General features: G+C 46.6%; 1 protein-coding gene across 1 annotated transcript; it reads right to left on the bottom strand.

Annotated features, from left to right (window-relative positions):
• Nucleotides 1-3,605: 3,605 nt before the first annotated feature.
• Nucleotides 3,606-10,389, bottom strand: DUSP6 (dual specificity phosphatase 6). Its single transcript, XM_081878311.1, has 3 exons — nt 9,443-10,389; nt 7,254-7,691; nt 3,606-5,131 (listed from the first exon to the last, which is right to left on the bottom strand). The coding sequence occupies exons 1-3, from the start codon at nt 9,852-9,854 to the stop codon at nt 4,824-4,826; spliced, it is 1,158 nt and encodes a 385-aa protein (XP_081734437.1). The 5' UTR covers nt 9,855-10,389; the 3' UTR covers nt 3,606-4,823.
• Between the last annotated feature and the right edge of the window lie 4,927 nt (nt 10,390-15,316).

Here is a 15,316-nt window from a genome sequence, read left to right as displayed (position 1 = left end):
CAAGGCTCAGCAAAGTTGACTTGCCCCCCACCATTCCACTGCAATGTTTTGTTTTGCATTCCCAACCTTACAATTGCCCATCTTTGCGTGGGTCAGAATTTCCCCCGATTCCGGAAGCTTCCAAGCAACCTGTTTATTGAGGCTCTTGAAGGGTGCTGCCTTATTTCTGTGGTTCCCAAACATTTTCAGTCTGCCACCCCCTTGGCTCCATAAATTCATAGTCACCCCACCCTTCTCTACCCTCTGAAAAGCATCATTCAGAACTGTGGTTCTCACAACCCACTAAAGAAGGACAAAAACCAGGAAATATTGCATGGAAAGTATTTTTTGACGCATTCTGTCTAACGAAAACATAAGGGCAAAGGAAATTGATAGCGCAAAATATTTATCTAGAACTAGTTACCAAAGATGCACAATCCGTTAGTACAGCAGTGAATTCGCAACAGAATCAATAGCTGTTACCCAAAATTGGCTGTCCTGTGACAGCTCTGAATCGTAAATACAAACAAATGGGACCAAAGGAAATAGCTTTGAAAGTGATAAGAGCAGTAAAACTTTAAAGGTGTAGTCCATTTCGGGGGCCTAATCCAGCCCGCCAGTTGGTTTATTTTGGCCCCTGTGGCAATTTATTTCCTGGGGTAAAATCCTAAACTTCAATCCTTAACTCAACAACTTTGGGGTAAAATCATAAAAAAAATCTCAACTTCAGTCCTACAAAAAGGTTAACAACTTTGGTTGACCCTTTGATCGGCCCTCACGGCTCTTCACTTCATCAAATCCGGCCCTCTTTGAAAAAAGTTTGGACACCACTGCTAGGCAGTGGCTTGGTCAATCATAAATCAAAGATCAGCATTCTTGGAGGGGCTAATCTCCAGTGCCCCCCTAATGCCTGTTTGTCCCTTAGCAACCCGCCCCCCCCCCCCGGTAATCCCACACTGCAGGGAGCAGTACCACCCAGTTTGTGAACCACTGAACATCCCTCCTCATGGGTTTATAGGGAGATTAGACCAATATTGTACCAAACGCCACCCCACACTTTCCAGTGCATTTCTCTATCCCTATTCGTCTGGCAAAAAGTCTGTGATCTTTTGGGAAATTGGGTTTCTTGCCCAAGGCTTTCCAACCCACAATCATTGTGCAACCCTGAAAAACAGTGGCTGTCTCACAGCACCCTATGAATGAGGAAGCAGCCAGCTCCTCCTTTGCCAGGCTATACATGAACCTTGGCTGAAATAAACAGGAAGCGGCAGTGTGCAGCATTTTGGTTTCTGCCGTGTGATTTGTTCCCCCTACCTTTGAAAGAGAGTCATCTGGAGGCTTTTAGGGAAGGGACAGCGCTGTTCACACACTGGTTGCACGAAAATTGCTTCGCTCACCTCCCCAGCCTTGCTTTCTCTGTGCAGCTCCAGCCCATGGGTTACCCAATGGCACAATCAGCTGGCCACGCAAGAACAGGGCATTTCATTTGTGGAATGCTCTCCCCAGGGAAACACACCTGGTGCCCTCTTGGTCAGTTTGTAGGCACCAGGCTAAGGCAATATTATCTACCCAGGCCTTCCATAGTTAAGCTAACCTCCATTCATTTTTCAGGGGGTGAGGTAGGACTTGTTCTTTGTATTGTGTTTTTCGATGAACTTCCTTAAATCTACAGTGGGCATTATTAAATAGGCACAGGTAGACCTGCAACAAAATTTTGCAGTTCAGAGCACTTCCTATTCAAGAAGTTGTCTACTATACAGTGGTACCTCAGGTTACAGACGCTTCAGGTTACAGACTCCGCTAACCCAGAAATAGTACCTCAGGTTAAGAACTTTGCTTCAGGATGAACAGAAATCGCACAATGGCGGCACGGCAGCGGCAAGGCGGCAGTGGGAGGCCCCATTAGCTAAAGTGGTGTCTCAGGTTAAGAACAGTTTCAGATTAAGAACGGACCTCTGGAACAAATTAAGTTCTTAATCCGAGGTACCACTGTATTCCATTGTAGTGCTCCAGCCCAGGTTTTCCATTTTCCTCCCTAACAGTCAGTAATCATGCTATGGGCAATGAGCATGGTCAGTCTTGGCCAACGCAGGCAATGTGAGCCTAGGAATACAAGACACATGCCAAATCATACTGGGTGCTGAAACTGGAATCCACCAAAGAATAATCCACTCTGCTGCATAAACTAAGCAGAGCACTTTTAATGTGTTCAAGTGCTTCACATACATTACCTTGCTATAATCATTACCACAGCTATAATTATTTTTGTGTGTGGAGGGAGACAGGAATAGGGAAGTTTGATACCAGTTTGATACTCTTTTTGCAATTGGTCTGCAGAGAAAGACCCTCTAGGGTACAAATGAAAGGTCCTATTAGCCTAGCGGTAAAGAGATCTGGATGAACACAGAAGACCAGGCTAAAATCTTAGTTCAGATATCTCTTACTGAATCCTGTGTCTTCAAAAAAATGTAACAGATGTTGTGGAGGATGCCCAAGACAAGAAATTCTCCCTACACATTAGGAAATCCTGCGTCAATTTTCACTGGCAGAGGAATCAGCAGCATACTCTTTATATGGGAAGTGAAGAGAGTGCCTTTGCAGTAGAGCTCACCTCCCCTTTTCCATGTTTGAAAGAAATGCAACAAAAGGAGTAAGATAAGATTTGAAGATGAGGGTATGTGTTTAAAAGTCATGAAATCCGTTTTTTAAGCCCACTAAGGGAGAAGGAAGAAGCTCTAGAAACAAAATGCAGACCAGCTAAAATGATCTGTATATCGGGTACAAGCATATGGTTAGGGGAAGATGAACAGCTTTATTGCAGACTAAGAAAAAAAGGAGATAGAAAAAAAATAATTCAGCGTTTTCTTCACTTAGCTTGAGCCTAGTTCATAAATGCACCTTTGTCACAACAAAGGCTAGCTTCAAAGGATGTTTTGCATTTGTGAGCAAGCCACCAAAGATCTTCTGGTGCTTACCTGTTCCTCACAGCCTTGTTGCACCTGTTCTAAACATCTTGAAAATTGCCAACAAGGTGATTGTACTTTCAAATACACATCACAGCCCAGAAAGGGTGAAACATTCATGGCAATAGAAACTATGGGTGAAATTCAGACATACATCCTAATGGTGTGTGTGGGGGGTATTAAAAAGAGATGATTTACATTGCTTTGCCTTCAATAGCATGTTTATCTGCATGTACACCCCCCCTCCCAGAGGTGTAGGAAAGGGGGTGTGGTGGGTGCGGTCCGCCACAGGTGTCATGACTGGGGGGGGGTGGCAAATGGCAGGAGAGTGGGAGCGTGCCCACCCCGGGTAGCACGGGCTTATGCTCCGCCGCTGACCCCTCCCCCAGTAAAAATGGATGTGGATGCCTGCCTATTCTGCCGTGTTTCTGAAAGCACATCCCACTGAAAGTAATGCAGTGCAAATAAATGACCCACATTCAGACATGCGCTTCCAGTTTCTGATCCGGCAAGTTCCATGTGTAGAGAAGTTTGCTTGGGTGCACTGATCATCTCCACTTTTAAAAGTAAAAAAGTCAGCCAGCTGCACCACTCTTCTGCAAATGACAAAGCGCTGAACGATGGCAACTCTTACCAAGAAACAAATCAGTCTCAATTCTCAAATAGCCAAAAATAGTTATTTATTAATAATTTATGATCTCAACATTCTTAGCATAAAATCCCAACTTTTACACTGGCAAATCAGAGACACTCCCTTATGGACAAGTGTGCAAGACCTTCTTGCATATTACACAGGTACACATGCTCACACCCACACACACTTCCAGTTTTATACAAAAATAAATGCAAGATATTGCATTTGAGGTGAAGCTCCCTGAAGAGTTTGTACAGAGGTAATGCACTGTTTAGCACAAAATCGTTTTGTTTTGTTTTTAATTTGATAATTTACAGAAAAAAGAATCTTCTGTTCTGAAGACGTAGCTCTCTTCCAAAAGAAAAATGCAAACTAGGCTATTTACAAAAGGTAAGGCCAAATTAAGTCATGAGACCATATGTTGATGGCACACCCCTGCAAAAGAAAATTATATATATATATATAAAATCACCACAAAAGATACTTTATCCATTCACAAAATGCGAGTAAACAAACCCCAAAGCATAGACACAGATTCCCTAAACAAGGAAGCAAGTTTGCCTCATTTCAACAGTAAAATCAAGCATGCTGCAAAAATGTATCCTTTGCATACAAAAGGAAGAATGAAGAGAGAAAGACGCCCCTTGAGTTGACCTCTGGTACCTATCATTTTACTGATGTTGCTTATCGATTCAGGATTTAAAACTTTTTAACATCAACCAAGCCAAGCATTACAAAGCTCTTGGCAAACAAAAATTCCAAACACATTTGAGCTTAAACTTCTCTTTGGCTCCTCTAAATCAAAATTTGGGGGGGGGCACACAATTAGTCTTCACTGAAGACAACACAATATATTACAAATGCATTGAATACATTTTCCCCAGTCTTACATGTGCTCATATAGTGTCCATTCTTCCTCCCCCCTATCTGTGTTTGGAAGTCCAAGTCACTGTATAGGTGGCGGTTTGTGCATCGAGCAAAAATGCGTGGCCTACCTAGAGGCAAGGTCTGAAGAGTTTATGGTGGTTGTTTCCCCACCCCCCCGGGAGAACTCGGCTGGTTCCCTCCCTTTGCAATAGCATATTCCAAACTTTGTTAACCTTTTTATTTTTAAGCACACAGGCCGGCTACTGCTCAAGAGCAGCGTCCACAAAAGAGAGCTGGATTCCTTTGCTGCGTCAAAGAGAAGCATCGTGGAGGAATGATCACACAACCCAAGGCTGGAAGAACTAGGACGTGGCTGGTGCTCACGTGGACTGCAGGGAGTCCACCTGGAAGACGTTTTGGTTGGAAGGGGTGGTGAAATAGAGCTGCTGGCTGGGGACGCGGTTGTCACAGGGGCAGTTCAGCCCCAGAGTCCTCTCAAAGTCCAACAGCTGGCCCATGAAGTTGAAGTTGGGGGAGATGTTGGATTTCTTCATCTTGACAATGTCGTAGGCGTCATTCATGGACAAGTTGAGCTTCTGCATCAGGTAGGCGACCGTCACGGTGACCGAGCGGCTGATCCCTGCCAGGCAATGCACAAGCACGCCACAATTCTTCCCACGAGCTTCATCTGTGGAGGAAACAAGACAAAGACAAGAACCGTGAGATCTCTCTTCTTCTCCCAGCCTAAAGGTCACGCCACTAGATGAGACCAAACGTGACAGAGAGCTTTCTGAACTCCTCATAGAATTTGCATCGCCTTCCTTCCTACTCCCATCCTCCAGGCTCGCTTTGCATAGCGTTTTCAAAGCCTTGCTTTATTTGCTCTCCCAATAAAATTTCTATTTTGACTGGGCCAAAGTCAAAACGCAAGAGTTCTAGGCAGAGGTCTTCTGAACTCAGGTCTTGAACCTACACCAGCTTTGAATGCACCAGGAACAACATGAAAGCAAGTTACACCTTCAACAGAATTATGTGGTACAGCCTTTGTTGAAGTGTACCAGGCAGTCTACAGGGTGAGACAGACTGTTCAGATGCTCAAGAACTAAAACATACTCCCTGGACACCGGAGACTCAGCTAGGAGCAGCATAAATGGTTCTAGCCTAATTTGATGTGCAAAAGGGAATATTTTTGGCTTACTAGGGAATATTCCAGAGGGTAAACCTACACCTGTAATCTGAAGTAGACTACAAGAGGAACTGCAGTGTGCAAATCTGCTGACCACACAGTTTGGTTATAGGCTGGTTCTGACCATATTCCAACCATGTTATTCTGCAGTTGGGGGTCAGAGGCAGAAAAAGCAGATGTGGTCCCCCCCCCCTTCCTGCCTATGTGTTGTAACATGAGCAGCAATAAACAACATGCTGTCAGTCGCAGAAGCAGCTTATGGTGGGTATGTGGTTGATGATCTGTGGTTTTAGAAGATTCCATCAACATTGGAAGGGCTTGTTTTGAACTATAGAAATGTGAAGTGTTTTATGTGACTTTTCTGCTCTCTTTTACGGCATAATGTGTTTGTGTTGACGTTGTTAAATGTAAATTGCTTGGAGACCTTCTCAGGTAAGTGAGTAATACTAAATAATACTTCATAAGTTCTAATACTAATAGGTCACCCAAAAAAATTGATGTACGTTCACCCTAGCATATAAATAGGGAAACCTTACAATGCCACCTTTTTTTTTTAATGGAGACAAGCAAAGGTCTATTAAATTATTCTCCAACTGTTGTGCAGTGCAGCTGAACAATGGAGGTATTCAGCTGTTTTAAAAGGAAGAGAGAAGTCACAGGGGACAGCCCATTAGGAGAAACAGGATGTCAACATTGCCAGAAAATGGGTTCCTTTGTAATAGGAAATGCATTATAATGCCTGGAGATTAGTTTCTTTGTGGCTTCCAGCCTACAGTTTCTTCTTGCTGGGCTCATATTACCTACATTCTGCTCTATTACCAGTATCACTCAATCAGATTACAGCACAGTATTCACTGGCAGATAACACAATGACCCTCCCCAAAGAGGGGGTGGGGAGCATAACTGAACTAATTCACAAAGAGAAGGGGAAGGAGTCTAAATGTACTCATCAGCACTTCTCATATTTTAGGGCAATACCTGCTTCTGAGAAAACAGTGGTTTTTATGGAACCCTCTAGATTAAATTCAATAGGGCATGCTTCCACATGAGTAGGTACAGAAATGAAAGCTTGGAGGCTCTATGGGGTATACTTCTGAGTAGATGTACATAGGATTGCACTGTTTGAGGGAGCATAAAGGAATTGAGGAATCAGGTCAGGCAGAGTTAAAGAAAAAAGGGAATGAATGCATCCAATCAACTACCAAAACACTGGAATCTCTCTCTATATTGTGTTTTTAAAAATTACTTGCTTTCTTTTAAAATACAGTTTTCCTGGACAAAATTCAAATATGCTGGCATGGAAATTATGACTTTAAAATACAGGTATCTAAAAGATCAATTTCTTCTTCTTACAAGCTTTAACAATAACTAAACGCTGGCAGAAGTATCTTGCTATTTCTTAGATCCCCAAAGGCTGAAAATTACATTAAAATAAATAAATATTAAACAAGCCATACTGTTAATAATTTGCAGCATAATCCTGTACAGTTCTACTCAAAGGCAAGTCCCACTGAATTTAACAGGGATGACTCCCAGGCAGGTGCACTGAGGATTGCAGGCATAATTATGCTACCACAAGACACACCCAACACTCACTTTGCAATTATTATAAACTAAATCTCACCTATAAAAGAGATGGCCTCAGGGAAAAACTGAGACAAGTTTTGGCTCCAGTGATCAGAGATGGGGATCTGCTTGTATTTAAACTCGCCAGCATTCTCAAAGAGATTAGGCAGGTTGGGGGTGACATTCAAGATGTATTTAATGCCAAACTCTTCTAGAACGTCCAAGTTGGTGGAATCCTTGGCACAGCCCAGGTAGAGGTAGGGCAAGATCTCCACCGGGAAGGAAGGCTGGTTATTGGACAAGGGGCTGCCGTCAGAGTCGGTGGCACTGTTAGGGTCTCGGTCAATGTCCGATTCAATGTCCGAAGAGGAGTCGGAGCTGATTCGGAGGCCACCCAAGCCCAGGACTGGCAGAGGGGGAGAACTGCTGCTACATGAACTGTCCAAGTTAGTTTCGCAATGCAGGGCATACTCTGCCTGGAACTTGCTGAAACCACCTGGGAAGAAAAGAAAGGAAATAATTTGGATGAGAGATCACATTGAGGCCTTCCGAACCACTACCACCCCACACACCTCCGGGGTCAATTCTATAGCTGTAAGATGCAGAAGCAGAAAGCCACACAACAACATAGTTCGTGAAGAGACATGGCTCTGTAGTGGTGTAACGGGTTCAATTGACTTTTGCCTGAAGCCAGACAGTGAAGGCAGCCCTGACCAATGGCCCTGCTCATCAGAAGGCAGCTAGCTTCCTCTGTTTCAGACCATTAGAAATAAAACTGGGAGCTAGGGAGGTTGGAAAAAAAGAAGGGGATTCCCCTCTATCACGGCTGTCAGATTAAGGATTAAAAAAATAATAGTGTCAGATGCTGCTCCTGTGGAGTTCAGTAGAGGAAGGGGGATTAGGAAATGAATGGACAGTCCTGAGAATGACAGAATGGAGATGCTGCAAAATGCAAAGGAGCCATCGCTTATTCCGCCATGGAAAGCAGAATTCTGTTGCCCACCAATAAATACACTGGATCCTTTTACTTGCACAGGAAGGAACATTAGGCAAAGTGAAACAGCCCAGATTCAGACGACAAATTTCAGAGTAATGTTAAAAGGGCAGGCAGTTGCCAGCATTTCTGTAATGACACTTTTTAAGGTTTTTTTGCCTAATCGGTGTAAAATGCATATTCCACCCATCATAAAAGAAATGAGATATAAGGATGAACCACTGAACAGCCCTAAACTGAAGAGGACAGCACAGAAGGGGTTATAGCTCTTCCCCCACTCCACTTCCTATCCCAAGATTTTGCAAGAGCCTTTGCTCTTCCAAAGAAAGGGAGGGAGGAAGCAATCGTGTTATCAAAACCATCCCTTCAGGGCATGTCTCCTTTGAAGCGGCTGCCTTTTAAGTCCAGGCAGTATAAACCAGGCCCTTTTACTGCACCACCGTATCACCCCTAGTCTCCCTATACGTAACACTTTGACCTAGTAACGCCAGACTCATCCCCGGGGTTTTGCCTAGTTTGACTGGAGGGAGGAGGAGCAAGCAGAAGATTTAGAGCCGCCGGCAGATTTCGGAGTGACTTTGCGATAGATCAGCAAGGATTTAAAACGAAAAGGCTCGGTTGAGCTGGGAGGGGGGCAGGCGGGAATGGAAAGGGTGTGTGAGCGAACTGTCCATGAGTGAATATCGGTCTGAAAGGATTGTGAACTCAATTCAGGTGCTAAACATCTCCCGAGAGATGGACCCAGTTTCTTCTGCTAACCAACCCCCGCAAACCCGAGTCGCTCTTTCACACGAGTTTTTTTGCTAGGAAAAAGATCTAACAGGCTTCAGGAGTTGGGATTTTCAAAGTTTGTCCCTCGGATATATTGCCCCATGTTAAACAACTTAGGCAAAGGGGTTTGTGTGTGTCCTGCCCTATGGCTTTCCCTGGCAGGTTTTAAAAGCAGTGAGATTTGCCCAGCATGGGGGTGGGGGTGTTTTCCTCCTCTGGGATTTCTTTCTCCTTCCTTCCTTCCTTCCTTCTCCCCCAATCAGGGGCCATCTGGCAACGGTCCGCTGCGTACAATAGGGGGCGAGGATGTCTTGCGCCCAGACGCAGGGGGCTGGCGTCTAGACACTCCCCTGGCGGCTGGAGGGGAAGGGGGCGGTTCCGAAGGCGCCGGGGGGCCGGGGATGGAGGAAGGGGGGGGGAGGAAGGAAGGAAGGCAGGACTGGATTCCGGGGAACCCGCTCCCGCTCCGCTTAACCCCTCACCTTCCAGGAAGAAGGCCTTGCAGCCGTCGTCTTTGAGGCGCTTGAGGAGCAGCCCCAGGACGGAGTCGCCGGCCGTGTTCTCGTTCCAGTCGCTGCTGCTCTCGTCGTAGAGGACCACGGTGTCGGTGCCGCAGCGGCGGGCGAACTTCTCGCGCTCCTCCTCGCCGCTGGCGAAGAGGGCGCGCAGGGGCAGGTTGCCCTTCTGCAGGCGCCGCAGCATGATGCCCGGCAGCGCCACGCTGATGGCCGACTCGATGTGCGACGACTCGTACAGCTCCTGCGGGCGGCAGTCCATCAGCAGCAGGCGCTCGGTGCCCAGCTCCAGCTGCTCGTTGAGCCACGCCACCGTCTTGCACAGCGCCATGTCCGACACCACGAAAGGAGGAGCGGCGGGTCGGAGCGTATCTAGCATCGGGGAAGCCGGGCGGCGACGGGGGGCTGTGGAAAACGCCCCTCTCCAAAGGGCCTCGCGGACCACCGGGGCAGAGGGCACGGGCGCAGCCGGGGCGAAGGCAGCCGCAACTCGGGAACTCCCGGCCTCCGTTAGCAGTGGAGAGAAGGGACGGAGCAGGAATCCCCCTTCCTCTTCTTTTTGTCAATGAATCCTCGAATGAACCTCCCTAACCGCCTCTGCTTTTTTGCTTCCCCCGAATAAAAATCCAATTAAATGTGCTCAGATGCCTTTCTTCCGTGCAGCAAAAGGAAATGCATTTAAATAACTCGTTAGAGAGAAGAGACAGACCCTACTCTCGCTACCGGTGTTATTGCTTTGCCTGCTTCTCCTGCTTCTCACATCTTGCTTCACGGCCCCCCTTCTCCTCCTCTTTCTTCCTAAGTCCTCGAGTTGCGATCAATGTCCCTTTTAATCAGCCCTGCACGCTCCGCTCCTGCTGCTGCTACCGCTGCTCTCCTCCTCGCTTCGCCCCTTCCACCCCGCGCCAGGCAGTTCCTCAATGGATACAAACATGGAACGTCTCAATGGATACATTCTCTCGGCCGGCCAATCAGCGCTCGCGGAAGGGGCTGTTTCCGTGGAGACGGGCCGGCTGGAACAGGTTGTGTTGATGAATTGTTAATGAGTTTGTCATTCACAAAAACGGAAAGGAATTTCCGCTCCGGATAAGCCGAGTGCAAACAAGCAGCAACAGCAGCTCAGCGGGAGGAAGGAGGGAAAGGAAGGCGCGGGGGGAGAGAGAGGGAAGAGGAGGAGGAGGAGGAGGAGAGCTAAGAGGGGAAGACACACAGCCGCTAGAGCTGCGCGTCTGCGGCTCGAGTTTCCTTCTGTTGCAGCTCACGCAGAGCAGCCCAGCGATTACACAACAAATGGTCCAATTAGAGGAGGAACAAAAGGCAGCCTCTCCTCTTCGGTGTTTTCGCTGCACAAGCGCGCTCGTTAAGGGCACTTCGCAGCCGCGCTTTTCCTCCTTCGGGCTCCCTTCGCAGCGAGGCGAGGGAACTTTTGGGACACCCCGCGTTGCTTTTGCAGAGCTGATAAGATGCAAGCGCCCCCCGTCCCTTCCCCTTGCCTTGGATTCCCCCCCCCCCCGTGGGCGAAACGGGAATAATGACTGACCCACGCGTGCACGCTTTCTTTTCCGCCCTCTACAAACACGTGCGCTGATAGTAACCATAATACATGCGGGCACACAAGTCCTCCAAGTCAGGAGACTGGAATTGAGAAAAGGAAGCGGGGGGGGGGGGAGCCCGATCGCGCCAGTGAGTGACCTCAAAAAGTCAGCTACGAGAAAGCGCGCCGCCGGCTTGCTGCGAGAGCCTCAGGTTTTATTCTCCCCTCCGGGTAAGCCGAGTTAATTGTGGAAGAAGGAGCCGGCTTTTCATTAGAGCGGAGCGTGGGCCGGAGTTAATGGGTAGCGGAGCGGACAGAGCCGCTTGGCATTTGCAAGGGTGGCTGCTGGCGCTCGGTAATTGTGACCCATTGTTCCCACAGCCTGAAATCCAGGCCGGGAGAGCGGCTCTTCCTCCCCCTTCGGCCCGGGCGCTTTTCTTGCTATTAACCCTTCCTGGGCTTCCAAAAGGAATATTTCCCACGCATTAAACCTATTTCCCCGCGGAAGTGCTGCGTCTGCCACCGCTTCCTCGAGGGGGCCTTGGGGGAGTCCTCGTCGGAGTCCGACCCCCCCCACGCGTGTTTACTCGGAAGGAAGCCCCGCTGGCTATTCAGACGGGGCCAGCTTCCCAGAGGGTTCGCCTGCTCAAAAAAGAGGAGCAAGGCGTTGCGAGGGAGGCGAAAGGCCAGCAAACCACCCCTTAAGTTCGAGTAGGCACCTGACGAAGTGGTGCTTTAGCTCCGCGGAAGCTCCAGCCACCATAAGCTCATCGGTTAGTCTTTAAGCACACGGGGCTCTCTGCTCTTGGTTTTGCTACACGTCCTAAGGGCTGCTACACAGAGTCGTTATTGCGGGGTTGGCTACGTTAGCCCCCGCCAAGGACGCACCAGGTCCAGGCTGGGCGCAAAAAATCCGCCTCTCCGCAACGATCCAGCTCCTTTCCAAGGGCGCAAGTACATCCCTGCTGCTGTTGCTACTACAATGCATGTCAAAGATACAAGGGTGACAGGGCTACTCTCCGCCATCAAGCTTAATGCAAGCATTTGCTGGGCTACCCTGGAAAGAGGTTTTCTGCTTTTTCTCTACTGTCCCACAGTGATAAGGGGGGGGGGGGCTTTCTTAGAGAGTTGAGATTTTGCTAGGTATTACAAATGGAGGGAGCTGACCAGAGAGGCTGGGGCAATCCAGTAAGATGGGCACCATATATTATATTATTATTTATTTCATTGCATCAGTGTGGTCTGCTAGGAAAAATGCCAACTTGGGTAGCCAAGTTAGGTGCACCTGGGTGTTGTTGGCCTGCGGTGGGACACAAACATCACTATATGGATTTGGCTTCAAAACTGCTGTTGTGATTATGATGGTGGTGATTCATATGTAAAATGAAGTGAGAGGTTCCTGCAGTCCCCTGACAAGAAAGGCCTAGAACATGGGTAGGCAAACTAAGGCCCGGGGGCCAGATCTGGCCCAATTGCCTTCTAAATCCAGCCCACGGACGGTCCGGGAATCAGCGTTTTTTTACATGAGTAGAATGTGTCCTTTTATTTAAATGCATCTCTGGGTTATTTGTGGGGCATAGGAATTGGTTCATTTCCCCCTCAAAAAATATAGTCCGGCCCCCCACAAGGTCTGAGGAACAGGGCCCCCTGCTGAAAAAGTTTGCTGACTCCTGGATTAGAAGATGGATCATTTCTTTATTTGGGCTGGCTTTTAAGTCATTCCCAGGCAGAAACATAACAGCACTACAAGATAAAGCAACTTAAGATTTCTTGCTACACATGCACACCCTTGTGCTTTCCCACTCTGTCCGCTTTCCTTCCTCCCCAGAGCACATTAGGTCACATCAAACACTAATAGTGGAATATCCTGTTCCCACATAATGGGAGAACGTGTGGGAGCTGCCAGGATGATTGTGTTGTCCACGACATCGACTTTTATTGCTCTGATAGAAGTTAGTTTCCCCTGCCCCTTCAGCACAGTATAGGAAGGAGGGGGTGTATGCCACCAGGAACTTCTACCATTGTGTGTGTGGCCTGGGTGATAAAAAAGTTGCGGGGGGGGGGGGGGAATGGTTGAAAGGAATGTCGCCCAGCAAGCTTCAACTGGACAGCTAACAGGCAGAGCAAGTCACAAGGACTTTACTCTGAAACAAGGCATATAAATGACCATCCCTTTTGAGACCATAACAATAGGGAGAAGACCAAACCATCAGGCTGCACAGCTCCTTTGAATAATCAGCATGAATTATATCTATGGGGATCACTGTGATATACTGTGAACACATAGGATCATTCCAGTATGCAGTTTGGTATGTTGCAGGTCCTAGGATATGCCTCATCTGTGATACCTTTGGGGCAATATTAGGTTAGCAACAGAGAGACAACAATAGCGGGGAGTATAGGAGCATGAATCTGGATTTGTAATAAAAGACCTGTGACCTGACCCAAACCAAACGTTTCTCATTTGCTGAAAAGCTTACACTACAGGATGGTGGGTTTTTCAGCAAGTGTCTATAGTTTCATCAGAACTGATTCTTTATTCAAACTAGGTGTTTTTACCTGCTGAATAGAGGCTACTTAGATGTTTTAAATGGTTGTGGATGAGATTAATCAGGGCTGTAAGAGAAAAATGGTATTGGCAAGTTGCGCAATGGAAAAATTCTCCAATATCACACCCTTTAAACAAAAGTTTCCTGGGTGGCTGATGGGTTTATGAAGTTACAAATAAAATTTGTATCATATATCGGATGTGATGTTGCTTTGTTATTAATTTGTATATCGGCCTTCTTCCAAGGAGCTTTGAATTACGACATAGTCCTGTTCATATCTACCCAGAGGTAGTCCCTACTGAATTCTTTTTTTTCCAAATAATATTTATTCAAATTTTAAAATGTTACAAAAAAGAACACAATATACAAAAACAAAACATATCCAAGAAAAAAATAAAAATAAAAAAAGCAAAAACAGCTAAAAAGGAAAAAAAATACAATCAAAAAACGACAAAAGAACAAGTTAAACCTTGATATAACTCCCTTTCTTAACTTATCTCCTTGACCTCCTCACATCTCCCCTCTTTGTATTCTAATTCAAATAATTCTAATTTCAGCAAATCCTTCATCTTTATTTTAATCTTTATAACTTATCTTAATATACTGTAATTTTCCATTCTCTCATTCACCAATTAGCCATCCACTTTTACTTTGTTTAATCTTATTTCTCCTTAAAACTTATATATCTGAAATTATTCTCTTAAGACGTTTCCCCTAGGGTCACAAAGATTCCATTCCACGATTTTCCCATCTCTCATTAAAAGAATTTTTTTTTTTTAATATCACAATATATACACTTTAAATTCCCAATTTTTCTTTCACCATCTCCCCTCCCCGGTCTCGGCCCCTGCCAACAGTTCTCCAAAAGTCCATCAACCTGGAGATCTTAAGTCTGAGCCTCTTAACTCTCAGTCCCTACTGAATTCAAGTGGATTTACTCTCTGGTACAGGTGTATAAGATTGCGACCTTTGCCTCACAACAACCCTGTGGGCAATAGCGGCAAGTCTGAAAACAGCCGGTGAGTTTCATAGCTGAAGAGGAATCCAAATCTGGGTCTCCGTAGCTCAAAAACCATGCTCTAAGCAAGGCTTTCTTCTTTCTTTCATTGCTGCAACGGGTTCTGTAGAGCAAAGAACATTTTGGAGCTGGCACGGGGTGAAGGAAGACTCAACCAAATGGCGCTTCTTTTTGTTCTCAGAGTCTGACTGATTTACATTTAGCTCTGGCAGGGATGTGATGTGACAGGCAAGCTTCCGCGCCATTGGCAGCTGGAGGACGTGACGCTTGGGCAGTTGACTTGCTTTTTAAACAAAAAAATACCCCAGAGGTACAGGTTGTGCTGGAGGCGATGGGTGAGTAGCTGGCTTAGACTGAACCGCAGGATGATGCCGGAAGCCAATCGGAAACGGCATGTTCTAATTATGAAACATGCACAAGCCCTAGCACTGAGGGGGAGGCATATCCACAACAGTCCATAAGATCATAAGAACAACTCTGCTGGCTGAAAACTCATCTCAGCCAATGCTCTGCTTTCAATGTGGCCAACCACATGCCCATGAGAAGCCTCCGAACAGAACCTGAACCACTGCATCACGGTCCCCTACCTGCAAATTTCAGTAACTCGTGTTCACAGCTATATTGCCTCCAACAGGGGAGGTACAGTACAGCATCATCACCATGTTCAGTTGCTGTCACTGGCTCATCCTCCATGAAGTTGTCTCATCCTCTTTTAAAGCCATCCAAGTTGGTTTTAAAAA

This window comes from Podarcis erhardii (assembly GCF_964252035.2).
Source record: "Podarcis erhardii genome assembly, chromosome: 10".
Classification (NCBI taxonomy): Eukaryota; Metazoa; Chordata; class Lepidosauria; order Squamata; family Lacertidae; genus Podarcis; species Podarcis erhardii.
Note: the sequence above shows the minus strand (reverse complement) of the source record. Positions and strands in the feature narration are given on the sequence as shown.

What these genes read in the sequence shown, in the direction of transcription:
- DUSP6 (XM_081878311.1), bottom strand. Translation starts at nt 9,854, where the DNA reads ATGCTAGATACGCTCCGACCCGCCGCTCCTCCTTTCGTGGTGTCGGAC. An exon ending in CAAGGCCTTCTTCCTGGAAG is followed by an intron (nt 7,692 to 9,442) that starts GTGAGGGGTTAA and finishes TTTTCTTCCCAG; the next exon opens with GTGGTTTCAGCAAGTTCCAG. An exon ending in TGAGGCCATCTCTTTTATAG is followed by an intron (nt 5,132 to 7,253) that starts GTGAGATTTAGT and finishes TTTCCTCCACAG; the next exon opens with ATGAAGCTCGTGGGAAGAAT.